The sequence below is a fragment of the Ciconia boyciana genome, chromosome 3 (assembly GCF_034638445.1).
Source record: "Ciconia boyciana chromosome 3, ASM3463844v1, whole genome shotgun sequence".
In the NCBI taxonomy this organism is placed as follows: domain Eukaryota; kingdom Metazoa; phylum Chordata; class Aves; order Ciconiiformes; family Ciconiidae; genus Ciconia; species Ciconia boyciana.
Genome location: NC_132936.1, coordinates 37,652,327 through 37,680,086, shown reverse-complemented (window position 1 = coordinate 37,680,086; position 27,760 = coordinate 37,652,327). Strand labels below are relative to the sequence as shown.

General features: G+C 39.6%; 1 protein-coding gene across 3 annotated transcripts; it reads left to right on the top strand.

The window, feature by feature from the left end:
* On the top strand, nt 1-27,683 carry LCA5 (lebercilin LCA5). 3 transcript variants are annotated; one of them, XM_072855337.1, is made up of 11 exons: nt 1-100; nt 631-701; nt 9,379-9,421; nt 12,103-12,488; nt 14,998-15,527; nt 17,029-17,166; nt 18,445-18,541; nt 19,703-19,848; nt 21,749-21,887; nt 23,707-24,497; nt 27,576-27,683. In XM_072855337.1, exons 4-11 carry the CDS (start codon nt 12,290-12,292, stop codon nt 27,600-27,602), a joined length of 2,067 nt encoding a protein of 688 aa, XP_072711438.1. In that variant the 5' UTR covers nt 1-100; nt 631-701; nt 9,379-9,421; nt 12,103-12,289; the 3' UTR covers nt 27,603-27,683. The 3 variants fall into 3 exon arrangements, with proteins under 3 accessions (XP_072711438.1, XP_072711437.1, XP_072711439.1); XM_072855336.1 differs by lacking the exon at nt 9,379-9,421; XM_072855338.1 differs by lacking the exons at nt 9,379-9,421; nt 27,576-27,683 and having other exon boundaries at nt 23,707-25,795.
* The last annotated feature ends 77 nt before the right edge of the window (nt 27,684-27,760 follow it).

The window sequence follows — 27,760 nt, the reverse complement described above, 5'->3', positions numbered from 1 at the left end:
CGTTGCTCGGGCAGCCGCTGTCAATAGCCCCCGCGCGCCGCGGCGGCCCCTTTAAGCGTAGCGTGGCAACCGCCGGCGCGTCCGCCGGGCGGGCGGGCAGGTACCGCCGGCGGCGGGGCCGCTCGGGGGGCGCCGCGGGGCCGGGCCGGGCCGGCAGGGGCGACGGGGGAATCGCGGGGCGGAGGGAGGAGCCGAGGGGGGCTGTTCCTGGGGGCTGTAGGGGTTGGGAGCGGGCCCGGGCCTAGGCCTAGGCCTAGGCTTAGCCTCCGGGGGGCGTGCTCGGATCCGCAGCTGCGGATCTTACGTCTCGACGTGCCGTGTGGGCCGGGCTGACCGGCTCGGTCCCGGGGCAGGCAGTGGGGACAGCGGCTGGGCCCCGGGGCTCCCAGCGGTGGACTTCGGGCGGGGAGGAGAGGCTTCGTCCAGGGCACCGGCGGGTTTCAGGCAGTAGGCCTTCCGAAAAGCGGTGTACGCGGGGCCGCGAATGTTCAGTCCCTTTCCTCAGAAGTCAGTTATTGTAGGGTTAAATGATTGCACTTAAAAATGTACTCTCATGTGTAGCCGTTAGTTGTTTTAAAAAGTGTTAATTAAAAGTAATGTTCGATATGTTCTTTAAAAACTTCTCCCCAGTGAAGGAAAATTGCTTTGCTTACACTTTGGGAACTGGAGAGCTGCTTTCAGGAATGGCTAAGTTGAACTAGGTAAGTCTACACACACCGGAGGTATAGGTGGAAATATGAACGATGGCATCAGCCTCCTTGTTAGAGCATTTAGAAAGATAATCTCTTTTCCTGGTTGTAGGACTGGCCTGCGTATTACCTGTTTGGACTACTGTTTCCTTATCTCTGACCTGGGACTTAGTGCAACTTTTTTATTTTGAGATCTGCTGGTGAAAGTAGCGCTAAGTATTACTGTCACAGAGTCAGATAAATTTAACATTGGCTTTTAAAACCATATAGCATTTTAATTCCCAGAAAGTTGGTAAACCTAGAAGAAGTGCGTACAGTTAAGTTAGCAGCTGCAGAAAGCTTCCCTAATAACATATTTGCTCCTCACTAAAGCCTCATCAGTGAATATGTTTTGATGTGATACAAGTTAATTCTTTTGCTCCTCTCTTTTCTGGAAAAACTACAGTATTTAAATGTGAAAAAGATGGGTGGAGGAAGAGGAGGGAGACAAATTTTTTTGAAGTTATTCTTTGCTGTTAAATTCAGCACTTTAATAATGTGGATTGATGCTTTTGTACTTGTCTGAAGCTGGCTCTGTCCCTAGAATAGGTGGAAAAACTGAGGGAACCGTTAGAGGTCAGCATTTGTACTCAGGAAGAGTACACACATGGTGACCAGTAAAAGCATCTAACTTTTTCTGGTCTTAGAAGGTTATTAAGATTGAAAAGGACTTAAAAAGTTCTATGAGTCTTGCATTACAGAACTAAGCTCTGGGAGTACTGGGACAGAAGAATTACTGAGTCATTTTCCTTTCCCTCTATTGCTTAATACCTGTAATCCAGTAGTTCAATTTCTGTTTCTGTGATTTACTTAGGAGTGATAGAGAGACAGTATTCTGGCACCATTGCCAGACCATTCCATTGGTTTGTGTTCTCTATTTTGTCTGTCATGTCCTTTGCAGTGACCTGGAGCTTGACTGTTTTTTGTAATAATGAGCATGTTTTCAATACAAAATATGTAAATAATAGCAATAGTAGAAGTTGCTGAAGTGAAGGAGTATGAAATTCTGGAAACAAAACTGTTTCTAAAATCTGTACAAGTCCCAGATTTACTTCAGCCATTCTATACTGATCTGATCTTGATGCATTAGGCTTCTAAAAGCATGCGTGGTGCTTTTGGGGGTAGGGGGTTGGGGTTTTGGTGGTGGTGGAGCGTAGTTGACCCACTGCTAACCCACAATGTTTCACTGCTCACAAACTTATTAAATGTACCAGGGGAAAATAGATATCTTTGTGGATCTTACTCACACGAGTTGAACTTACTTTATAATCAACTCAAACTAGTTGGTAACAATTGAAAAGTCAACGAACCAAAGCATTTCTTAATTAGATGGTCCTTAGGCTAACTGAAGTAAAACTCAAATATCCTAGTGATTCATTCGTTCTCAAGATAAACTGTGCATTCTTTATGTTAGTCAAATTACATTATAAACTGGTGGAAAACTGAGTTTGGCAAGACTTGACAGACTAAGGTTTCTTGTTTTGTATGGGAAATATGATAATATTACCAATTTATAAAACTGAAAACCATTTGAAGATTCAGAAAATGTTTTTGGTGATTCCTCAAGGGAGCTTTGATTGGTTCACCTTTTTCAACTTGTTTTCAGTCCACTGCTTTTCAAAGTACTTCCAGAATGCATCCAAAATTACTGTTCATTTATGTTGCTGTATGTCAAAATGATACTTAGCAAAACATTCTCAAAAGTGGTGAATATCCAGTGCAGAAGTGATGGATAATTCTAATCCTCCAGTTCTTACAATTTGTCTGTTTTAAATACACTGAGTTATGAAAAGCATTCTTCAGAAAGATTATTGCCTCTTCAGTGAACACTTGTGGGACTATAAAATAACTGATCAGCTTTAAGTCAGTAAGTGAAAGTGAGTGTTCTTGTTTTATATATATAATTAGACATCTTGATGATTGAACTGTAGGCATTTATGTTTTCCCTAAATGCAGTCCCATTTGTTTTCATTCATACTTGTTTTCTTCTCAAGAAAAAGTCTGTGCATGATGATTTCTTTCTGTCCTTCTGTGCCCTGAAGGCAGACAAATTTTGGCTGTATCTGGGCTATATCTACACTGTTGAAGGTATTTGTCCCGTAGAGTAATCCCTGCCTCCACACAGGGCTAGATTAACACCTCTACATGTGGCGGTGCCTCTAACACTGATGTGCCCACTCCAGGAGTCCTCTGGATGCCACATGTGGCCCTGTGGCCCTGAGACAGACTTGCATCCAAGTACCAGACTAGATTGCTTGAATTTCCACCAGTTTGTTTTATTCAGCATGTTGTCATGAGCAAAACAGGGAACACATCCTAGATGCAAAGCCAATTATTGATTGTTAGTCTAATTAAAATCTTAATGGCCTAATCAAAGACTTAGTATTAGTCCAGATACTAATACAGTTCAAGTTATATACGGTTACAGTGATATAGGCACAAACTCTAGTACCAAACCCTTGCTCTGGTGTTATCTTTACCCACCCACTCTCCCTCTGGGACTTGACTTGCTTCAGCTGGGAGGGGAAAGTCTTTACAGCAAGTCATCGGCATCCCAAATCCTTCCCTGGCAGGAGGAGGATGGTGATATTTTCTTCCTCCTTGCCTTGGGTCCATTTGGGATAATTTCTATATGCTTGTTAACACACTGTGCACCTTGCTCTTTATTCTGTTGTCCTGGTTTCGGCTGGGATAGAGTTCATATTCTTTCTAGTAGCTGGTAAGGTGCTGTGTTTTGGATTTAGGATGAGAATAATGTTGATAACACACTGATGTTTTAGTTACTGCTGAGCTATGCTTACACAGAGTCAAGGCCTCTTCCTGCTTCTCACACCACCCCACCAGCGAGTAGGCTGGGGGTGCACAAGAAGTTGGGAGGGGACACAGCTGGGACAGCTGACCCCAACTGACCAAAGGGCTATTCCATACCATATGACATCATGCTCAGCATATAAACTAGGGGAAAAGCTGGCTGGTAGTCTGCCGCTCGGCAACTGTCTGGGCATTGGTCAGCGGATGGTGAGCAATTGCATTGTGCATCACTTGTTTTGTGTATTATTTTATCATTATTATTATTATTTTCCCTTTCTTTTCTGTCCTATTAAATTGTCTTTATCTCAACCTGCAAGTTTTACCTTTTTTTTCTGATTCTCTCCCCCATCCCACTGAGGGGGGAGTGAGCTAATGGCTGTGCGGTGTTTAGCTGCCTGCCGGGTTAAACCACAACCGTCTTTTTGGCACCCAACACGGGGCTCGAAGGGTTGAGATAATGACAGATCTGACCAGAGTGTGTTAAAACGAATTTGTTATAACCATTCACTATTAGTCGCTGGTTGCAATGTTGATTTATTTGCTCTCAGAGTTGTGTTATGTAACACCTTGCTTGCTGTCTGTGTTCCCTGTTGTGCTGTTTATCACCTCTGGGGGCTGGATGAAGGTTATCATTTTGCTGTACTGTGTAACACTGGCTTACGTTATGATACATTTACTGGTCAAGAGACTAATCTGGCATTTGTACTCAGCATTGCCATCATCTCCATACTTCGGGAACCATCTCTCAGAAACTATTAATAATGATACTCTTTACCTTTTCTCCTCGGAGACCCAATCTATGCGGGAGACAAAGGGGGACACTTTCCCCCACTCCTTCACCTTCCCCTTCTCCTCCAGGCTAGTTACAACAGCTCTTGAGAATTTTTAATATCCTCGGGGTGTTCAAACTAGCATGTTCCTATTGCTATGTCTCCTGAATGTGTTTCAGGTCTTGTTTAAGGTTAAACAACTAAACAACTATTTAAGAATACCACCTAGAGATCTGCCCCGAGGCTGGGTAGTTATGAGTGGCAGGGTGTGTGGAATAGTATGGGCAAGTACCTAGGACAGTGGGCACCTCCAATGTTTTGTAACATCACCCCTGAACAAATGCAGAGTCCTGAAAAACTAGTAAAATATTTGGAAATGTATGCTGTCACCCTGCCAATTCCAGAGACACAAATCACTGCAATGTGCTGGGGCCTGGCCCATGCCTACCGAGCCCTGTTCAACACTATCCAGTGCCCTCAAGGGAAAGAGCAGGTCTCTGGATCTGACGACAAAGCGACAGGCACTGCGGCTACTCCAGCTCTCGAGACAGGCACTGCGGCTACTCCAACCCCCGCAACAGGCACTGCAGCTGAACCAGAGAACCAACCTGTGCCAGTATCAGTCGCCCCTGTACACAAGAAGGAATGTTGGAAGCAAAAGTCAGCTCGTTTAGTAAGGCAATAAACTCTTCCCCTACTAAGGGAAGAAGTGGATGAGGCAAACTACTCTGAAGCAGGGCCATCACGAGACCAGGAGGAGGAAGAGGCAGAACTCATAAACGAGGCAGTAACCACCCGATCCCTGTCCCTGAGTGAGCTGTGAGACATGCGAAAAGATTTCAGCTGTCATCCAGGCGAGCACATTGTCACCTGGCTGCTCTGATGCTGGGATAATGGGGCCAGTAGCCTGGAATTGGAGGCTAGGGAAGCCAAGCAGCTGAGATCCCTTTCTAGGGAAGGGAGCATTGACAAAGCGATTGGAAAAGGGGCACAAGTCCTCAGCCTCTGGAGGCAACTCCTGTCAGGTGTGAAGGAAAGGTATCCCTTCAAGGAAGAAGTTATATGTCACCCGGGCAAGTGGACTACCATGGAAAGAGGTATCCAGTAGGTGAGGGAATTATCCATACTGGAGGTGATTTATGATCACCTGAACAACAAGCAGTTATCCAAAGATCCGGATGAAGTCCGGTGCACACGACCCATGTGGTGGAAGTTTGTACGGAGCACACCAGTGTCGTATGCCAACTCATTAGTAGTAATGACCTGGAAAGACAGAGAAGGACAAACAGTAGATGAATTGGCTGGCCAACTCTGGCAGTACAAAGAAAGTCTCTCCTCCTCCCTGTGGGCCTCTGTCTCAGCTGTGGAGAAACTGTCCCAGGAGGTCCAGCAACTTAAAAAGGATATGTCTTACCCCCTACCTGTACGGACCAGTATCTCAGCTATTAGGAGTAAGCGTTCCTCTGCTCAAGAAATAGGATATAGTGGGTACACACCACGGGCCACCCTGTGGTTTTATCTGCATGACCACAGAGAGGACATGAGGAAGTGGGATGGAAAATCTACCTCGACCCTAGAGGCACAGGTACGTGAGTTGCAAGGAAAAAACAATCACAAAAGGGGGTTGTTTCAGGAAAATTGATGCTCCAGTTTCCAGGGAGCAGTTCCCCAGATAGAGTAGAAGGGCTGATCTTACTCCTGATTTTAATAAAGGGACTTCTGATTTGTATGTACAAGAAGTGAGTAACAAATACTATGACCAGGACTAGAGGGGCCCTGCCTCCAGCCACGTGGAGGAAAGGGGCAACTGGGTTTACTGGACTGTGTGTATTTGATGGCACAATCAGACCCCCAGGAGTATAAGGCTCTAGTGGACACCGGTGCACAGTGTACCCTAATGCCATCAAGCTATACAGAGACAGAATCCATCTGTATTTCTGGAGTGTCAGGGGGATCCCAACAGCCTACTATATTGGAGGCCGAAGTGAGCCTAACTGGGAAGGAATGGCAAAAGCACCCCATTGTGACTGGCCCAGAGGCTCCGTGCATCCTTGGCATAGACTACCTCAGGAGAGGGTATTTCAAGGACCCAAAAGGATACTGGTGGGCTTTTGGTATAGCTGCCTTGGAAATGGAGGAAATTAAACAGCTGTCTACCTTGCCCGGTCTCTTGGAGGACCCTTCTGTTGTGGGGTTGTTGAGGGTCGAAGAACAACAGGTCCTGATTGCTACCACAACAGTGCACCGACGGCAATACTGCACTAACCGAGACTCTCTGATTCCCATCCATAAACTGATTCGTCGACTGGAGACCCAAGGAGTGATCAGTAAGAATCATTCACCTTTTAACAGTCCCATATGGCCAGTGCAAAAGTCTAATGGAGAGTGGAGACTAACAGTAGACTATCATGGCCTGAATGAAGTCATGCCGCCGCTGAGTGCTGCCATGCCGGACATGCTAGAACTTCAATATGAACTGAAGTCAAAGGCAGCCAAGTGGTATGCCACAACTGATATCACTAATGCGTTTTTCTCAATCCCTTTGGTAGCAGAGTGCAGGCCACAGTTTTCTTTCACTTGGAGGGGCATCCAGTAGCCCTGGAATTGACTGCCCCAGGGGTGGAAACACAGCCCGACCATTTGCTGTGGGGTGATGCAGACTGCACTGGAACAGGGTGCAGCTCCAGAACATCTGCAATATATTGATGACATCATTGTGTGGGGCAATACAGCAGAAGAAGTTTTTGAGAAAGGGAAGAAAATAGTGCAAATCCTCCTGAAAGCCGGTTTTGCCATAAAACAAAGTAAGGTCAAGGGACCTGCACAGCATGTCCAGTTTTTAGGAATAAAATGGCAAGATGGACGTCGTCAGATCCCAGTGGATGTGATTAACAAAATAACAGCCATGTCTCCACCAGCTAGTAAAAAGGAAACAGCAGCTTTCTTAGGCATTGTGGGTTTTTGGAGAATGCCTATTCCAAATTACAGTCTGATCGTAAGCCCTCTCTGTCAAGTGACCCAGAAGAAGAACGATGTCAAATGGGGCCCTGAGCAACAACAAGCCTTTGAACAAATTAAACGGGAGATGGTTCATGCAGTAGCCCTTGGGCCAGTCTGGGCAGGGCAAGATGTAAAGAACGTGCTCTACACCGCAGCCGGGGAGAATGGCCCTACCTGGAGTCTCTGGCAGAAAGGACCAGGGGAGACTCAAGGTCGACCCTTAGGGTTTTGGAGTCGGGGATACAGAGGATCTGAGGCCCGCTATGTTCCAACTGAAAAAGAGATATTGGCAGCATATGAAGGGGTTCGAGCTGCTTCGGAAGTGGTTGGTACTGAAGCACAGCTCCTCCTGGCACCCCAGCTGGCGGTGCTGGGCTGGATGTTCAAAGGGAGGGTCCCCTCTACACATCATGCAACTGATGCTACACGGAGTAAGTGGGTTGCACTGATCACACAACCCACTTCTATATTTTCAAATAGGAAACCCCAGTCGCCCAGGAATCTTGGAATTAATTATGGACTGGCCAGAAGGCAAAGATTTCAGAATATCACCAGAGGAGGAGACGCCGCGTGCTGAGGAGGCCCCGCTGTATAATAAACTACCAGAAGATGAGAAGCAATATGCCCTGTTCACTGGTGGGTCCTGTCGTATTGTAGGAAAGCATTGGAGGTGGAAAGCTGCTGTATGGAGTCCTATACGACAAGTCGCAGAAACTGTGGAAGGAGAAGGTGAATTGAGTCAGTTTGCAGAGGTGAAAGCCATCCAGTTGGCTTTGGATATTGCTGAATGAATGAGAAAAGTGGCCAGTACTTTATGCTGACTCATGGATGGTGGCAAATGCCCTGTGGGGGTGGTTACAGCAATGGAAGCAGGGCAACTGGCAGCGCAGAGGTAAACTCATCTGGGCTGCCATGTTGTGGCAAGATATTGCTGCCCGGGTAGAGAACCTCTTTGTAAAAGTACGTCATGTAGATGCTCACGTTCCCAAGGGTCAGGCCAATGAAGAACATCAAAACAACCAGCAGGTGGATCAGGCTGCTAAGATTGAAGTGGCTCAGGTGGATCTGGACTGGCAACATAAGGGTCAATTATTTATAGCTCAGTGGGCCCATGACACCTCAGGCCATCAAGGAAGAGATGCAACATATAGATGGGCTCGTGATCAAGGGGTGGAGTTGACCATGGACACTTGCATAGGTTATTCATGAATGTGAAACATGCGCTGCAATCAAGCAATCCAAGCAGTTAAAGCCTCTGTGGTATGGAAGGCGATGGCTGAAATATAACTATGGGGAGGCCTGGCAGGTCGATTGCATCACACTCCCACAAACCCGCCAAGGCAAGTACCATGTGCTCACGGTGGTGGAAGCAACCACTGGATGGCTGGGGCACATATCCCGTGTCCCATGCCACTGCCTGAAACACTATCTTGGGCCTTGAAAAGCAAGTCCTATGGGGACATGGCACCCCAGAGAGAACTGAGTCAGGCAACAGGACTCATTTCTGAAACAACCTCATAGACACCTGGGCCAAAGAGCATGGCATTGAGTGGGTATATCACACCCCTTGTCATGCACCAGCCTCCGGGAAGATCAAACAGTGCAATGGACTGTTAAAGACTACACTGAGAGCAATGGGTGCTGGGACACTCAAACATTGGGATACACATTTAGGAACAGCCACCTGGTTAGTCGGTATTAGGGGATCTGCTGATTGAGCTGGCCCTGCCCAGTCAAAACTTTTATGTACTGTAGAAGGGGATAAAGTCCTTGTACTGCACATAAAAAACATGCTGGGGAAGACAGTCTGGGTTACTCCTGCTTTGGGCAAAGGCAAACCCATCCGTGGGATTGCTTTTGCTCAAGGACCTGGGTGCACTTGGTGGGTGATGCGGAAGGATGGAGAAGTCCGATGTCTACCTCAAGGGGATTTGATTTGTTTTATTCTATTCTATACATTGATTAATAATTCCACATTACATCTGAATTTGCTACATGTGGTGTGTTTTACATATGTTGAGTATTTGTTCTTTGTTTTATATGTTGCCTATAAAACTGGTTTTACCCAGCTCCCAAGACTGCATCCCGTTGATGACCAGTAATTGAGCACAGGTGAGCTGTTACAGCTTAGGGCCCCCGTATTGTCCTGTGGTTGTGCTTTCAGGCCCCTGCAGTCACCCCATGCCTGTACTACTCTATGCTGCATTTTTGCAAGGGTTGTAGAGAGTTCACTCTGCACAGAATAACTACTTGTTATTGCTGTCTGTTATTTATAAACAAAAATGTAACGGTGCTAGACAATTGTACAAAGCTAAGCAGAAAGCTAAAACAAATTAGATAAGTTCCCTGGTTGTTAACTAATTTTGTTGCAGCTAAATAAGCTACAGCAAAGCTCCAGGCACCTGAGATGAGTTCAGACAAAGTCTGACAAGTTTTGTGGCCCATGTTGTTAGCTGGAAATGAAGCCTTTGACTTCAATGACAACACGACGCTTTGTGTGGGTTACAAACGCAACTACTGTTTTTAGTGTTTTTTTTCAGTCAGGATGACTGTAATAATATGAGGTCTGTGTTACAGACCTCCAGAGTACTATTTTTATATTTTATATTATTTTAGTATTTTAATTTATTTATATTTTATTTTGTATTTTTTGCATTCCCTGAGTTTCTGTCCTGTGGAGACAGAACTGATGCAGTCTTGCCTGTGCACCCTCTAGAGAATAGGTTGTCCCCAAAATTCTGCCTGTGTTTCAGTTTGGGCTTGGTTTGCTCTTCAAGGAGCAAAATAACATACATTCTGCACACATGTTTGTGAGGCCAGGACTTAGGAGTGGAGCTGTTTGGGAGTAGGGATGCACCCTGATGTGTTCTAATATTCTTACATGAACTTAGTTTTGTACTCATGAACATATCTGAGGGTCTTCATTACACTTAAAGACAAACAAGATAATACAATTATGGTTAGGTATATACTTTTGAAATGTCTTTAATAACTGCATTATTTCAGAAGAAAAAAGAACAGTCATTACTGATCATTTGAATGTTCACAATAACTCATACCTTCCAGCATGTGTTTAGCAATCTCTAGGACAAGTGATCTCAAGCATAGCTTATCTTCTTTCTGGGCTTTGCAGTGCAATTTTAGTTTACATCAGAATCCTCTCTGACATAAGTCTTAGGCATGTAATTTATTTGGACCACTTTGAAAATATTTAGGTGCTTAAAAAACAGTATTTTGGAAGGTTACTTCCTAAGTAAAGAAAAACACCCTCTTCCAAATAATTCAGTATTAATTTCCGAGCAGCTTCCCAGTTAAGAAATCTGTTGGGATATTTATTCCTCTAATTCTTTCTGTAGAGATTATGAGGGCAAATGGATTCCAGACACTGGAGACAGAGTTGTGCTAACAGTGAATCGGGCCAGAAAGCTTGAATTTGTAATGAAACCTGTCTTGGCAGCTGACACTTCTGTTCTCCTTGGCTATGCAATTCTGCATGTATAGACAGTGGAATAGAAGGCCGAGAAGCATGCTAAGTTTATTTTATTGGTAAATAATACAGTGGAAAATTTACAGTTCCTATACAGGTATGTTGTATGCCCTGCAGTGTAGAAGAGTTTTGATTGCAAGCTGCTCGATTTTTTTGTGTGTAGTTTGCTTTACTATTTAGAAATGGGCTAGGAGCTTATGTCATTCAACAGGCGGAACTGATGGGCTCTGATGCAAGTCCTATTTATTCACCCATTAGAGGCTTGATGTCCTGAAGTTGGATTGAAGGGAGATAGATGGTGAAATAAGCTTGAGAGCTGTGAAGAGTGGTGAGAGAGACAAAAGACATGGGAGGCTGACTGTAGTCAGTAAAATACTTCCTAAACTGATGAGAAAATTATTTTGACTGAGAAAGTGAGGAAAATTTTGGATATATTTGCTCCATTATATAGTCTCAGGAATTGTCTCCAAAAACGCAAAATAAGGTGATTTTACCTTGAGATTAGGGGATTTTTCAGTTTACATCAGAAGACAGGCTTCAGGAGCAGCCCTTCTTGTTTTATACCTGCTGCAGATATAATGTTTACCATATACCAGCAGTGTGATCTCTCTTATCAGATATAAAAAACCCAAAAGACTATATTTGCATTTTCCTATAAAGTACATGACACAAATGTGTGTGCTCCTGCCAGTTCCTGAAGGCATGAAACACGAGATGTTGTAAGGTATGAGAGTACTTTCTGGGGCCAAGACTGTGATACATAGGTACAATCTCATTAGCGGTTAGGGACAGAATGTCCTCCAGACAAATGGGACAACTGATTTTCAAGCCCATTATTTAACATTACTGGAGTGTCAGAAATTGAGATATGGAAGATTTAGTCACGTTCTACAAATATCTCAATTCTAGTCACATGAATAAGTTGTTAATTTATTTGGTTAAAAAGTTTTAAAATATATTTTAATTATTTTCCTGAATAGCATCAAGCTTTCACTTGTCTTTTGTTTTGTTTTCCAAATGCTTCTTTTCCCCTCTCTCTAACCTAGGAGTAATTTCTTATTCTAGATTTAGCTGTGTTAATTTTCTCATTTCTGTTTTGGGGATGAAGTGCCTCAAATGACTGAGTGTAATACTAGTAGCATTCCTAGAGTGATGTCTGTCATATTTAATATAAATAATAAGGCTAATGTAGCACAGCACATAGCATAAGGTTATAGGAATCCTGAATAATTTTACATGTTTTTTTACCTTTCTTTCTTAACAGCAAAAACATTCTCATTTTTTTCCTCTCTCTAAATTGTTACAGGAAAAAAATGCATTCTGAATTATAACTATTGCTTGCTGAACTGAACTGCAAAGATCTCATGCTTTGGAGATGAAGATGATAAATCCAAGGAAATAATCCAGCTGCTGCCATTGTGACAACTGAAAGGTCCTTTGTGTCAAAATGAACAGTCTTTGAGAAAAATCTGGAAAGCAGTTAAATCTGAAAAATGGGAGAAAGAGTAAGGAGCCCAGATTCTGAACACGACAGGAAATCAGATGGGGATAAAAATAGTGACTCCTATTATTCAGATGAAGATAATGCATCTCATTCATCTGGCCAGTCACCAACACTAAGCTATCCATCTACAAACCAAGAAAAAAGAGATCACAAAACACAAACTTCAAACAGCCTTGTGCACTACCAAGGTAGGTAGATAGCAGAAATTGCTGCTTTGTAACTGCTCTAAAGAGTTAATTATCTTTGAAAGCTGAAATAAAAGTGGGAAACTACTGTTAAGAGAATCTACAAATACAGTTCATGTGAATTATGCTACAGATGGCAGGTAGACTGTAACTGTTCTGTTGAAAACTGAAATTAACCTGTTCCTGCATAAGGAGGATTTTTGGTGATTTTCAGAATTATTCATATTTTTCTGAACAAGTGAACATGGCTTTTATACTAGCCTTTTGTTGATTCATGCTGATGCTCTCTTTTTGTCTTTGACAAAAAGACTCGAGGCCAAGGACTCAAGGCAAGTCCTTACTATGCAGTCAGTAAGAGAGAGACAGTTGTTAAAATTTCTCTAACAAAATACCCCTAAAGGTAATTCTCTCATGGAAGTCTAGTTGACTAAGCTTTACAGTGTAATACTGGGTACTTTCAAAAAACAAGCAAATGAAAGACCGCTAATGTGGCAAGAGAGAGAAAATGCGTTTGGTGAAAGTTAGGTGCATGTGGAAATTCGAAATAAAGTTTTTCCTCATCCTTCCTTGAAGGTAAAATATCTCCAATTTGAGATGAAGTAGCTCCAATTTGAGCTCCCTCACACACACCTCATCTACATAAGTTGCTTTCTTGGTTGAGATTGTGGGGAAGTGAACATCCTTACAAAAAGGGAGAGAATGGTTATACAGATCCTGGCCTGAACTAGGAATGTGAAGCCTGTCTGCCACACTTTGACAGCTTGTTCTAAATAATTGCACACATTTTCTGGTGAAGTCAGAGCATATCCTGCCTTTCTCAAGCAAGTGCTCTATTTCATTCATAATTTGGTGAATCATTTGGTCAACATTATGATCTAGAGTGTGCCAGAAGATCTAACCGTAAATATTGAAGTTGGCCAGGGAATGTATCTTTTCAGATCCTTGACAGCGTTGGTGTCCTGGTGCAACTGGTGTTTTGCTGAGCTTCTCTGTGTTCAGAAGTGGCATCTTCTCCATAGCAGTCATGGGTTAGCTTTCTGGGAAACAAAAACTGCTGTTCCACTGTGCTATTTAATTTGGAAGGGGCAAATGAATGACTAGTTCTTTGATTACATAGCCAGAATTGAACATAATTATTACATGAAGGTTTTGTGAATGTCATGTTGTTCTTGAAAGACACTATTCCCCAATTTAACTATATGGTCAAAAGTGCAAACTTGGTATTGGAATTTTCTGTTCTGCCCTAAATGTGGAGAAATTCTTGAAGGGGCTGGAAGTCTAGGGTTAATGGGAATTATGGGAATTCCCTTAGTTGGTGGTAGGAGTGGCATCATTCCTGCAGTGCATGTATTAGATAATCTTTTCACACTTGAATGTGACATAAATGTTCTTTGTAAAGGGGAAAAAAACCCACCTTCTTTTGTTTGCCCAAGCTGTGGAAAAAATGAGCATCAAGCAGAAAATGGATGAGTATTTGTGCAAAATGTTTAGAGGAAATTATAAGAAAATATTTTAAAGCTGTTATTTTTGCTGTAAAATATTCTCTGTAGAATAGAAACATGGTGAGCGCCAAAGGGGAGGAAGAATTTGCTGTCACACACACTCACTGTCTATGTATAGGTAACTGCACTGTTGCTGTATCCCAGCTTTCAAGCCTGAATTATAAGCTGCTGCTCAGTATGTTGCTTCCGAACACTGATGTACCTTAATGAATTATCCACTCTCTATATATGCAGTTATTTTAAGAGATATTTTTGGTGGATTATATGCTTCATTCTTTGAGTGTGGCTTGAGAAGCAAATAAGATAGAAACAAAATGTTTAGCTTTTATCTATGGGGATGATAATAAAATAATAATATCAAATAGGAAGGTGAGTGATGCATACTAGTTAGTAATCAAATAAGAATACTATGTGGAAAATAACTTGTGATACAAGAATAAATTATTCAGGGGAGAACTGAATTTTCATGGGATTTATAATTTTGCTTTGGAGGCTTTTTGCATTGAGCATTTGAAATCTGCTGTTTTGTCTGTAAGCATGGCAGCTGGATTTGAAAATACTACTGCATTTGTCTGAGAGAATTACATCTTGCATAATACATAACTAGCTAGCGCTCAGCTAATTGTTGCCATTTTAAAAGCATTTGATAATATTGTATGCATAAGAGTATAGTATTTCTAAAACATTTTAATAAACATCATCAAATATTAACAAAATATGACTGTTACTTCTGATACAATTTGCAGATGATTACTTTACAATGGTCCTATATTGATGGCTGCAAATACTACCTCTTACAGTAGATCACAAACGTAAATCTCCATTTTTTTATCTATCGAAAGGAGCATAAGTCTATCATATACATGCCTTTTATTGTCTGGTTTGAAAGCTGCAATCTCTGCTAAGTGTTGTAAAATTGTTTCGGGCAGAGCTTTATTCCAAGAAGGAAGTCTGAATAGACAAATTGCATTGTCTTATAGTAAACATGCTTTTTATTTTTCCTCTCTTAGCCACAAAGAAATTGAGTTCCAAATATGCACCAGGCAAAAGAGGGACGCAGTGGGGTTTCCGTTCTCAGAGCCTCACTAGGGATTCTCCTGCAAAAGATATAGATCTTGTTACAAAAAGAGTTCTTTCTGCTAGGCTGCTGAAAATCAATGAGCTCCGAAATGAACTGACTGAACTCCACATCAAACTAGATGAGCTGCAGAAGGAAAACAGGGCACTGAAGAGGCTTCAGCACAGGCAGGAGAAAGCCTTGAATAAGTTTGAAGATACGGAAAACGAAATCTCTCAGCTCCTTGCTCGGCACAACAATGAGATTAGAATATTAAGGGAGCGCCTACGAAAATCTCAAGAGAGAGAACGTGCAACTGAGAGACGGCTGAAAGATTCGGAAGATGAACTGTACAGAACAAAAACTGTCTTGCAGAAACTGAAAAAGCTGTCTGCAGATAAGCACCTTGCCGAAAGAGATGACCTGGCAAAGAAACTAGCCTATGCAGAGAGCAGGCTAGAGGACAGTGAAAAAAGAATTAAGGTGAGATGACTTTCTTTTGTAAGAATTTCTGGTACAGAGATTTCTTACCATAATGAGCTTCACGAATTGTATTTTTTCACAGTTGTGGTGCAAATAGAAAATAATTCTTTTTTTTTTTAATGCTAAAGTAGCATCAAGTAAATTATTTCCAAGGTGATTATATAGTTACATAATTGGTAGCTGTGCATTCAAATTTCTGTTTACAAATTAAGTATATTTTGTCAGAATATATACTGTGGACTTGTGCTTTTAACTGTTTTTATAACTAGTAATAACGTTTCAGAAATGCATGCAGCTATAATACAACTTTATGCAGTATAATTCATCCTCTTGGAGGGGAAGCATTTGTTAAAAATTTTCTGGGTATTTAGGGAACTGTATTCTAAAATTCTAAAAAACATATATATGGTAATTCTTTTTCTATGTTGTGGACTGCATTCATGCAGTGTTTGATTGTCCACTATTCTGCACATCTGAGAGCTGAGCTGAATGAAATGACCGCAATTTTTTTAATACCAAAATGAACTTTAGAACATTTTATGAGTATCCATTTCAAGACTTTTGTGCAATATATTTTAATTTTGTTCAGCAAAAATGTTTACATTTTTGTAAACATGTCTAAACATGTGTACATTGTAAACGTGTCTAAAAAACTCATCTTATTTAAAAATAATTGTGTTAACACTATTAAACTGTTGGTAGTTGTATGCAATACTATTTTTAGTTGAAATTATGTTGGTCATTAAAATGGTGTTAAAGTTTGGTGTCTATATTAGTAATTAAAACTAAATTACATTACAGAGATAATAGATCTGGAAATCCAAAGGATTAAGCTGGAAACTAAGCTTCCATAAAATAAATCCCAAAATACCAAGATATAAACTGCTGAGTTACCCAAATCACCTCACCCTGTAGTGTTACCATCTGGCATCTGTAGTTTTATGATCAGGTATTTCAGCATTTGTAGTACCGGATAATGTTAAAATGAATCATGGTCTAAAAAGTAAGGGATTTTCTTCTACTTTTTTTCCTTCTCTCATCATCGCAGGTTCACTTGAAACAGCTATTTCAAGGCGAGGGTATGTAAATGAAATCACAGTCACAAATTTGTTTGTAGTAGAAAGGTTAAAAATTATTTCTTGTCTTCTTCCTTCTAATCCTGCACTTTCAGGGAGGTATTCTGTTTCTTAACCATCAGTTTGAGATTTGTCTTAAGAGATCTGGAGGTCCACTGTGTCAAGAGCCTTGCAGAAAGTAATGTGTGTTCCCATTATGTCCTCAAATCACCTCTCAATACTCCAGAAGGATGAGCTGCAGCATCTGCAGGTGCTTTGTCTGCCCCCTCAAAGTTAGGATTAAGGGTTTAAATGTATGCAGTGTTACAGCAATGGAGCTGATATCTGAATCCAAGATGCTGGTTTACTGTAATTTTACTTAAGTAATTTGACTGTAAAAAAAGTACTTCAGTTATTAAAAAAATATTATTTTGTTTTAATTGAAGGATCTGGAAAAAAATCTTGAATTAAGTGGTAGCAGTTTTCAACGAGAGTTACATTCAAAGAAAAAAAAGATGTATGAGGCTCAAGAAGAAAACAGAGTTCTCCAAGAAGAGCTTCATCAACTAAATCAGAAGCTGAAGGTAAAATGTGAAGCAATACAAGTTGCTAACCATGTTCTGGCATTTTATCTTTGGAAGCATCTGTAATCAGGTTTGAATAGTTTACCAGTGACTGCACTCTCTGATGTGTATTTAATTATATACCACATGTGAGTTCTTTTCCTGCTTTAAATTGAAATGTTCTGTGCTCTGACCCTACAGTGTTTATAACAGGAATGTCTCTACGTTAATCATTATTGTTAGCACTAGTTAAGAAAAGCAAGATCAAGTACATAGCCAAGCATTGCGATTAAACCACAAGTACTACTGGAAAATTAGGTTTTGAAGGCTTGATTTTTAAAATTAAATCTGCAGATATATACAGTACTTTATGTTACTAATGTACTTGCATTACAGTACATTTGTGTAAAAATTAATGTCATGTATTTGTGATATCCACATGTGTTGCTAAATTTGTGCAAAGGTTTATTTGCATTCCCCTACCCTGTCGTTGCCCAAATTCTAAATTCAAGGACTGAAAATATTGTTATGTTCTACCTAGTCAGTTTATCTTTAGAAAAAAAAAATGAAATAAGACTTGAGCTAAAGTACTTAGTTTCTAGGAGAATTTCCTTGAAACCCCAAGTCTCAAACATACTTTTATAATGGAGATGCACCAGTTTACCACCTTACTAGCTATCAAGCAAGTAGCAGTAGCGTTAGTAACTCAAAAACTTACTTGTTTAGAGCAAGTGTTTTAAGCCTGATTTGTTAGTGGAGAGTTTAATATTTTGAAAATATTTTCATTATCAGATGATTTCTGATAACTCACTGTTCATTTCTGTATTTTATTCAATAAATGTCATGAAAGAAGAATATGTCTCTACCTCTATGATGCAGTGGGCCTCTGCTCCATGGTACTGACATGCCCTGTGACAAGTAACGTTGCTAGCACTGAAATGTTTAACTCTTTACAATACTGAAAATTCAGTTGTGCAATCTATACATACATTGTAAGTCTTATTCAAGTTTATGGAAGCATTGGCATTTAGTTCAATTTTCACTGCAGAGATGCTTTTTTGGGGGGGGTTCAGAATATTTTGCTAATGAGTTTTTTTGGAGGAAAGTTCTATCTGCTTTCTTATAGCATAAGCAAAGTTAGAAATGTGGTTGTTCTCCTTAAAACATTGGATGTAACTATTGATTACTTTACTTTGTTTCTATTTACAACATGTATTTTAAATTTAATTTGCAGCTTTGCTAATAACTAGTAAATGAAACATTAGTAACTCATTTTATACCTACCTCTTTCATTCACAGGAAAAAGAAAGAGAACTTGAAGCAAAAAATATATATGCTAATCGTATGTTGAAGCTATCACCAAGAAAAGACATGGATATTATACAAAGAAAAAGAGGTAACATACAAAGCAATAAAGGCAGAAAAATTAATAGCGACACTTTTAAGTTACTATGCTAGGTTATATCATTCATGCCATTCAGTGCTGACCCTACCACTGCTTGTTCAAGAACGTTTACTTTTTCCACTGCTTTCAACACAGCACTGGTTACAAAGAAGGGCACACTGTTTGTTTGAATATTCTGTAACTACAGCAGAACCAAAACCCAGAACTTCATCAAACAGTGTTCTTAACTCCTTTTATACCAGGTGTTCCTGGGTGAAGGAGGAGGGAAAGATTATTTAGTAAATTCTCTGATAGATCATAGATAACGTCTACATGACGATTAATTACAGAGGCTTTAAAAATATATAAGTTCACTTCTATGAATATTTTGGTGATTTTTTTTTTTTATTTATTTTTTACTAATTCAAATTTACTGTCTGTCAGATGAGCTGCAGTCTTTTTTTTCCTCAAAGAATACGTATGTCCCAGACCATAATCTTTGAAAAGTGGTAGTGCAGTGGTTTCTTCTGGTGTGACAAGGCAGACTCAAGCCTTATACTACCCACATAAATATGTGTGTATATATGTGTGTCTGTGTATGCACTTAGACTATTTTCACTGGATCAGTAGAATCTACTTGTCAGAAGAAGCAGGAATTTATGGGACTGTTTTAAATATTTAATGCCAGCATTGCAAACAGTTTGTCTGCTGCTCATTTTATTGTAGATACTCTACTATTATTCCATTTTAGGTTCCAATTTTTAAAAATGTCATTCCATAGAGATAAGTGTATGTGTTTCAAAGATGCGAATAAGTGAATTTTATGAGTTTGCTTCTCTACATGTAGCTTCTGTGACAAGCAGTAAGATGAGTGAGATATTTTGTGGAGGTTTTTTAACAAATATTCAGTATAGTGTAATGACTTTATAAGTAGCTTTAAGGTGTTCGGGGGTTTTTTATTTTTTTCAGTAGAAGTTTTGCATGCAATTTTTTTTAATTAGCTTTTTTTACAGATACTGAAAACAACTATGTGAAATTTGTCAATACTTCCCACTTCCATTGGCTCTGATACAGTCTTTTATGTTTACTGCAAATCATTAAAAATGAGAGATAAGTATATAGTGGGATATTTGCAAGTGAAAAAGTGATTTAATTAGTTTGTCTTCTATACAGCCAACAACCAAAATATTAAAAAAGGAGTGCAGCTCACAAAAGGTGTACAGACCAGTGGATACTTCTCACCAGTAGAATTTCTTCCAGAATCAGAACTTGTCTGTGGTGACACAGTAAACAAGAAAGAAGGGATTCTTCCTAAAATAGTGAGTTCCATTAAAAATTTGAGACTCGCTCCAGGTAACTTGCCTATCAGCCTAAATGTTTAATGCAGAGCTTGTATTTTAGAAAATATGTGTAAATATACAAATACAAATATGTAGAAAATATAATTTAGAAAATATTTTGATCTTTAAGAGAAACTCCACCCTTCCAGAAATATCATACTCCATTTTTGTGACACTTAGTTAATCATATTCTATGTCTTACTGATAACTATTAGCTCAATCTGTTTCTTTTTCTGCCACTGTCATTTCTTTGAAGTTTTTAAGACTTCATTTTGGTTTTCTCCCCTTTTCTTTATTTCTAATGCTCATTTGAGCAATCTGTTGTAACAGTGCTGGCTGCCTTGTCTCTCTTTTTGCTTTGGTCTTAATTATGGTTTCTTTTACTTTCCAGATTTATTTCACAATGCATAAATCTAACACTTCCTCTTATTGTCATAATGCTGGTATTTCTGTCGTTCTTCCAGCTTTGTGAATATGGTTTGATTTTTTTTTTGTTTTTGTTTTTCCATTTCCCTTTTTATTATAAAATAGTGCCATTAGAAGTATTGCTAATACTTTTGTGACCTCAGGCTAAAATCAGAGAGATGTGTAAGGTATTACAAATCAGAATGACACAGATTCTGGTACAAATTTTACAAATTTTGATTACATAAGGCGAGGACTATTTGTCAGAAATAATGCTCTGATGATGGTCTTGACTGGCTTCCTGGTAGGACTGAAGCTTTTTCATGGCTGTCTCATTCATACGTTCTCTCTTCCAAAATCCTTTTGTAAGTATGGATGTAGTTTAATGTATGCATTTTTCAGCATATACTTTGGTGTGTGAGTTACAGAACCGCACAGCTGGTACAAGTGCAGCTCATGGAGTCCAAGTATATGTCATCTTATAAACCTCTCTAGTTTGTGTATGGCTATTGCCTTAAGTAACATAAATTAGATTTGGGTAGCCTGTGCTTTCATCAGTTTTCTAAGTCAAGCATTTTAAATACTTGGCTGCCATCTCTTTATGAAGTTTATTTTTTTTTTTTAATAGAATAATGATAATCTTGTACAGGAAGGGAAAATATTTGGAAGTTGTTTTGCCTAATAGTCATATTTTCTTTGTTCATTAAGTAGTAACTTTCTCTTATTTCTCTTAGAAGTGTATTTTAATCTAGAAGCTTATTTTACTCTAAAATAAGCAAAAGCTACAAAGTTAGCATCCACATGTTGGATTATGCTGGCTTTCTCTTCACTTCATTGCCCCTACTTTTCTGTGTTAGTGATTTTTACTGCTGACATGAATATCTTTTCTGCAGGTTCTTTCCTTTTAAATGTGTATGTATGCTCACTAGCTGAATTTTTCAGCCAAGATTAAACCTTTCTCTTTTACTGTTTGTAACTAAACACTCCATAACTTTAAGTACTGCTGCAAAATTGAATCTACAAGCCACTCACTTGAGTAAAAAGATCAGATTGTAGAAATAAAGGGTAACTAATTGCTTGCTTGTTAAAAGAATAAGGTGGTGGTGTCTGGCCTTCTATTAAAGTCCCTGAAAAAGACAACGTCTGACTTCAAAAGAGAACTACCCTAACATGGTGATAATTTTGCTTTACGACATTGCAGCTGCAACTTTCTAGAAATGTGTAATACAGAATAGAGTTGATTGTCTATTCATTTTGTTTCAGGCGCATAAAACTATGTTAGAGGTGATAAGATTTTAGGGCCAAACACCTGGGTTGTCAAAGCTGGTTTGGTTTAGATGACTTGCTCGTTTTTATGTTTAGCAGTAAGAATGTGATTTCAGAATGACATAGAAGTTCATATGATTTTGCTTGTTTGTTTGTTTTATTGATTATTTTTCCCCATCAGTTTCAGTTTTGTATTAATTTATTTCAGGAAAAAGAAACTCAAGACAAAGGATGGAAAGAGCAAGCAGACCTCCTAAGACAAGACCAAGACAGGGAAAAGGAAGAGAAACTGAAACGTTTTCAGGAGATACAGGCTTTAGAGGAGAGGGTTCAAAAACTACATGATGGTAAGGAAACGGGCAGCTGACGGCTGGAAAATACACCATAGAATACTAATCAAGTGAGGCTGTTAGTTTCTTGCTAGAAGAGCAAAATTATTTTGCAGAGATCACTACAGTGGAAAATTATTTTCAGTTATATTATGCAAAGAGAATCAGAAAGAAATACAGGATATAGAATAATCTGTGCCCTCTACTCAGCTCTGATTAAGTATGCAGCAGTAAAAAATGCTGTGCATGAGAAAGTATTAAAGCCTAGGAGATTTTGCTCTACAAAACAAGGATGACATAGCAGGTAAATGCTGATGTTATCTCTGACTTGCTAGATGTTATTGAGGTCGGCAGTAGATTTTTACTGTTGTAGAACAAATCTGCTTTCCTTAATATGGCCTATTTTTTCAGTACAAATCTACTTCACTTGTATCATTTGAAATTGTAGTTTCTCTTTTCACTTGTGGTTATCTGAATAATTTGGTGTGGCTATTTGAGAAATGACAGGTTCTATTGTTATATTTTAATATTGCTTTTTTATTCATTTGGTTTTCACATCATCTTCATTACTTACATTCATAAGTCTCTTAATCTAAAGTATTTTAGATGGACTGTATCCTGTCATGTTAAAATAGTCTTTCAGTGATTATAGTTAATGAACAGTAACACTTATTCTAGGCAACAAGGAAGAATTCTAAAAATCTATAGCTGCTTTCAGAGGTCAATTCTGTGTAAAATCTTCTACCTCCACTGGCATCAGTGCACAACTTACATAAGCCAAGAATCTGCTCTGTTATGTCTCTTGAGTAAGATGATTTGACCACCTTACCCATCTTACAGTATAAGCTGTTATTTTCCCCACCTTACATACAGAAAGGTAGCTCCTTACTTAACTTGGTATAATGATGCGCTATTGAAAAAATATATATATTAAATATATTAACTGAACTGTTGCAGCTTGACCTGAAGTACAATAGATAACATGGAACTTTGTGAAAACATCAGTCAGAAGTTTGAATAAAGTGTTCGAAGGGGAATGCCAGTATGTTGAAGGGGCCAAGTAGTTATATTCAACTTTTGGCCAAACACACGTCTGTTGTCTTGATAGAAAAGTATTTTGAAGAGAGAAATATTTGAGAAGCTTCCTTTTCCTTGTACACATAAGTATTTGCAGGTTCTATCTAGAAGTTTATTACTGTTTTGCACCTTTGGTGTCCCTTTATAGCTGTGCAAACTGACATTTAGTATTTGCACAGACACTCTCATTGAGTTCACGTGGTGGTGCACCGAACACTCGTGTAAGGGTGTTTTCTGTATGCAGCAGTTGCAGTATATTTTCAGTCATTCACTACTTGAAACCGGTAATGACTCCTATGACTTTGTGGTCTGATAGGTTCACAGGAGTAGTTCCCTTTATGGAAAAAAACCCCAAACATATATCCCAGAACCATCCTAATGTCAGTGGTGCTGACAAAGAAAAATAAAGTACTGTGCAAGTCAGAACTATTAAAATCAGTGATGTTGTATTCATTTTCATTCAAACCCAGGAAATGGGAAGGCAATTGGCAGAAATGAAATTCCTCTGAAAATTCTAAAACGTGGATAATGTCCTAATCCCATTGGAAGATGACAGTAAACTTTTATGTCTTAGCAGAGAACCTGGTGTGAATTTAGTTGTAACTTCTGAAGAATTTATTTTTGCAGTAGGAAAACCACGTTACGCATAGAAGAGCATATTAAAAACTCAATGGCTTTTGCTTGCATTATTTTCAAAATATTATTTTAAAGGCATTTTAAAACTAAACCATTTTAAATAATGTTTAAACATTTCCTGCAGAGTGGGAAAGGGAAGAATATGACAAAATGAAAAAAGAAAGCAGCTTTTTATTGGATAAAGAAGAGAAAGCAAAGATGGAGACAGAAATCCACAAACCTGAAGTAGAGAGAGAAAGCAGTGAAATGCTGGAAGAGCGGCGAAAAAGAGAGTTCCTGCTTGCTAAAATGCAAGAAATTGATAGAGAAACTCAAAATGTCACAAACATGAAACCTGCTTCCCAAGCACCACTCACAAATACAGCAAGAAAATCTGATTCCCTGGAGAAAAAAGAAAAAACTAATCAATTCTTTGAGATTCCCGGGAAGGTTACTAATGGATTTCCTGTAGATGACAGCCAGGATGATGCCACAAGAGCACAAGGTCAGAAGCAACGAAATCTAAGGACTGTAGATTTAAGTAGTGAGTTAGCATTTGGTAGTTATGTACCTTCCTTTGGAAAAACATCGGGGAGACCGAGTTGGCTTACTCAAAAAAGTGACAATTTAGAAGAAAATGTTAAGGAAAATGCAGATTTCAATAGTAACAAAGAAAAGAAGTCCAGTTTAATGGAACAACTCTTTGGAAGCAGTGCTAGTACCATCCTTCTTTCTAAAAATAATGATACAACACCTTTTGACATAGATTGGGACTCTAGTAATATTCTTCTTGTCGATAAAAACAGTAAAGTCAAAGTGAAAGAAGACAATGAGCTTTTTGGTGAAGGAAGAAACCTAAACAGACACCGTTTGCAACACACTACAAGCAAGCCAGGAGTTAAGACCCTTGGTTCTTTAGAAGATGAAATCGAAGAAGTAATCTTACAATGATCATATTTTTATATGTTTCATATATAAATACTGAAAAAATATTTTCATGTAATATTTATTAGATACAGATTTGAAACATTTCAGATATATTGTAAAGCCTTGTGAATGAATAATCCACATAAATGGGTATATGTATAGAGGAAAGATGCACTTTGATAGAACAGCCTAACCTATATGCAGGAAATTCCTTCTGAAATGTAATATCTAAATACAGACCTTGGATATCTGGCAGTGACTCTTGGCAGAAAGACAGGGAAGGTGTCCTGAGGGACTTTGACAGATGAGACAGGCGCTGGCTGGCCGCTTCAGTCAATCAGAGAAGACGCTTTTGCCCCAGCTTGGGCCCCAGACCGACTGTCACTGTTGCCATGTGCCACCATCTGACTTGTGCAGCTGTGGCTCGGGGTCCAAGAGGCTCCGTAGTGCAGAGCTGGTAGGGATGCCATAGGAATGGAAGGACTTGCAGAGGCTTACGCTCACTTGCGCCCTTTGCTCACACTCTCTCACACACCCTTTATGCTCCCTCTTGCGCGCTTGCTCTCTCCCCTCCTCATCCTTCTCTCTCTCTCAGTCTTTCCCTTTGCTTGCTCTCACCCTCTCTCTCTTGCCATCGGTCTCTAAATTTTTGAGACTTACTGATGTGTAATAGTATGTCGAGTGAAGTTATACTTCTCACAAGGGAGCATTATAATTTATTGCAGAATGAGTTGGCTAAGAAGGCAACAAGCTTTTATGTGGCAGCCCTGGCATTCAGTGCAGCTACTAGATGTGCATCCCTGGCTAGCCACCATAGGAAGTGTTGGGTTTTTTTTACCTGTAGGCTGCTCACAGTACACTGCTTTTCATTTGGACTATTTCTTTTAGGCCTCAGATATTTTCTTTCTCAGGCATTTGGAGAGCCTCTTAACTGTGTCAAGAGAAGGCATGTGTAACATCAGTGTCATGAAATGGATAGAAGAGATGTACCTAGCACAAAGGCTCAGGTAGAAAAAGAATATTCTACACTGCAATCATGTTATCTCAGAAGAAATCAACAGAAACACAATTAACTCAGGAACAGATGATCTTTCTTCTGCATAGGTATTCTGTAGACCTTACTACCAAATTTGTTTAACTCCTCGCATATATTCAGGTTATATTTATTATATAATGCCATTTTTTGTAATTTCTGAATTTTCTATGTAAAATTCCAATCACTACTAAGTTGTTTTTTAACAAAATGGTTTTGTCAAATGAATTGAGTAAAATTTTTGTGTGTAGATCATCTTTAACACAAAGTTCTGACTTCTTATATCATGTTATTGATACTGGTGGGGGGGGGAGGGTTGGTAGCAACATTGCTAGTGATGTTACTCACTGCATGGTGCCATGTACACAAATTAAAAAGGTAGGCAATAAGGATTTAGCAGAGGCATTCGAGAAAATAAGCTGAACGTCATTCCTTACTAGAACAACAGATTTTGAAATGCCTCTCTGATATGCTCCCTATGAGCCTGATTCAAAACCTACTAAAATACAGAGAAGAATTCTCATGATTTCAAGATGCTTTGAGTCAAGATTTCTCTGAACACAATGGCTCTTCTGAAAAGAAAGGCTGGTGCCTGCATCATGCAATAACTTTGTTTGCTCCCCCATTCAGAAAGAAAATTAATCACAGATCCAGACCCAGTGTGTGGGACCGTTCTCACTAGGCACCCTGTAGTGAAGAGCAACTCATGTTCACCTGCTTGCTTACAGTCCCAATTATGTTGATTATAGTATTACAGAATTTAGCTGGTTCACTTTGCTTGCAAATGGCCAGAATATCAGGACAATTCTGACCAGTAACAGTGACTTTAACTGTGTTACTCTTCCACAATGACTTCTTCGGGAGAATACTGTGTTGTAAGAGGTAGGAGAAGTCTGCAGGTAAACACTGTGGCTGTTTGTGAGTGGATGGTTATTTATCTTAACTTTCTTGTCCTAATTGTGGATGACAGCTGCCCTTCTAGAAGTCGGCCCTTTGCTCCTGAAGATACTGCTGGGGGAGTGGGTTGTTTATTTTTCTTTCCTGTGGTTGAGGATTCTAAGGCATAAAACAATGATGTAGCTGCTGCGGTTATTAAGGATCATGTAGTGTATGGAGGGTTGTTTTTTGTTTCTTTGCAAGTCAACCCATTAACGTCTGGCAAATTCTAACTGTCGTGCTGAACTGATGTGCCCTGCTGTTTGAATTACAAATTTATAGTTTCTAAGCTGTTTCATATTATCAGCCCCTTCTTAAGTTCACAAATGTCCACATCCTGTTACCAGACTCTTCTGGAAGCAAATACTGCGGTGACTGGCACAAAAAAAAGGTGTATCTGCATTAGGAAGTTGAAAATAAATTAATCTCCTGGTAACACTATCACAGGTATAGTTTCCCTTTTCCCCTGGTTGCTCTCTATCTCTACAGCTTATTCTCTTTGCTTGCTACACTTTGCAGTTTGAGTTACTTGTATGCAAATACCATTACAGTTAAAATGTATAAAGCCAGCGCTTTGACAGGGAGTCTTCTGTTTGTGGGGGGACAGCTTAAGGTCCTTCTAACGTCTGTAAGCAGTGTTTCTGCTGTTGAGTAACAGTTTTCTACTGACTGGAAGCAGTCTTTGCAAGGTCTTAAAAGGGTCTACGGACCTTACAGTTGGGCACATTGATCCCCTGTAGTCCTCTTGACCCCTGGTCTCAACTACTGTATCCAGATAGTCTGCATGTTGATTTTAGTGGTGGCAGTGTTTAATAGCACTTGATTGACTGCAAAAGAATCCATCTTTTGCAGTAAAAAGTAGGTCACAAATGCTTTGATGATAATTTGTGTATGATTTGTTGTTTATGTCCAGTTGTGGATTGTTTGTTAGGTGTTCAGATCATGTGGCTGTTACATCTGTTGTGTTTTGCTTTCCTTCTGAACCACCACAGGTGATGGGAGAAATTCCTCCATTCTGACAAGAAATTATCATTAATTCTTGAGTAACTGTTTTAGTGGAATATTCAGGGAGATGGTTAGTGCCCCAGTCAAACTGGTCTTCTCGTTCTGATCCCCAGGAGTGGTCATCAAACAAAAGTATTTGAGGAGCATCTGATGAAGTTGGTCAGGTGTCAGGGCTCACCTGGCAGAGAAAACAGGAAGTTTAAGAAGAATAAAGATTTTTCTCTTTGAGAGAAGAGATGAACGGGGGGGGAGGGGAGGAGCGCATAGTAGATCTTCTGTAATCGAGGAGAAGATATGT

Excerpts from the sequence above, each read along its gene's own strand:
- LCA5 (XM_072855336.1), top strand. The coding sequence starts at position 12,290 with ATGGGAGAAAGAGTAAGGAGCCCAGATTCTGAACACGACAGGAAATCA. Across the intron at positions 19,849-21,748 it reads AAGGGATTCTTCCTAAAATA|GAAAAAGAAACTCAAGACAA; the intron begins GTGAGTTCCATT and ends AATTTATTTCAG. Across the intron at positions 21,888-23,706 it reads GGTTCAAAAACTACATGATG|AGTGGGAAAGGGAAGAATAT; the intron begins GTAAGGAAACGG and ends CATTTCCTGCAG.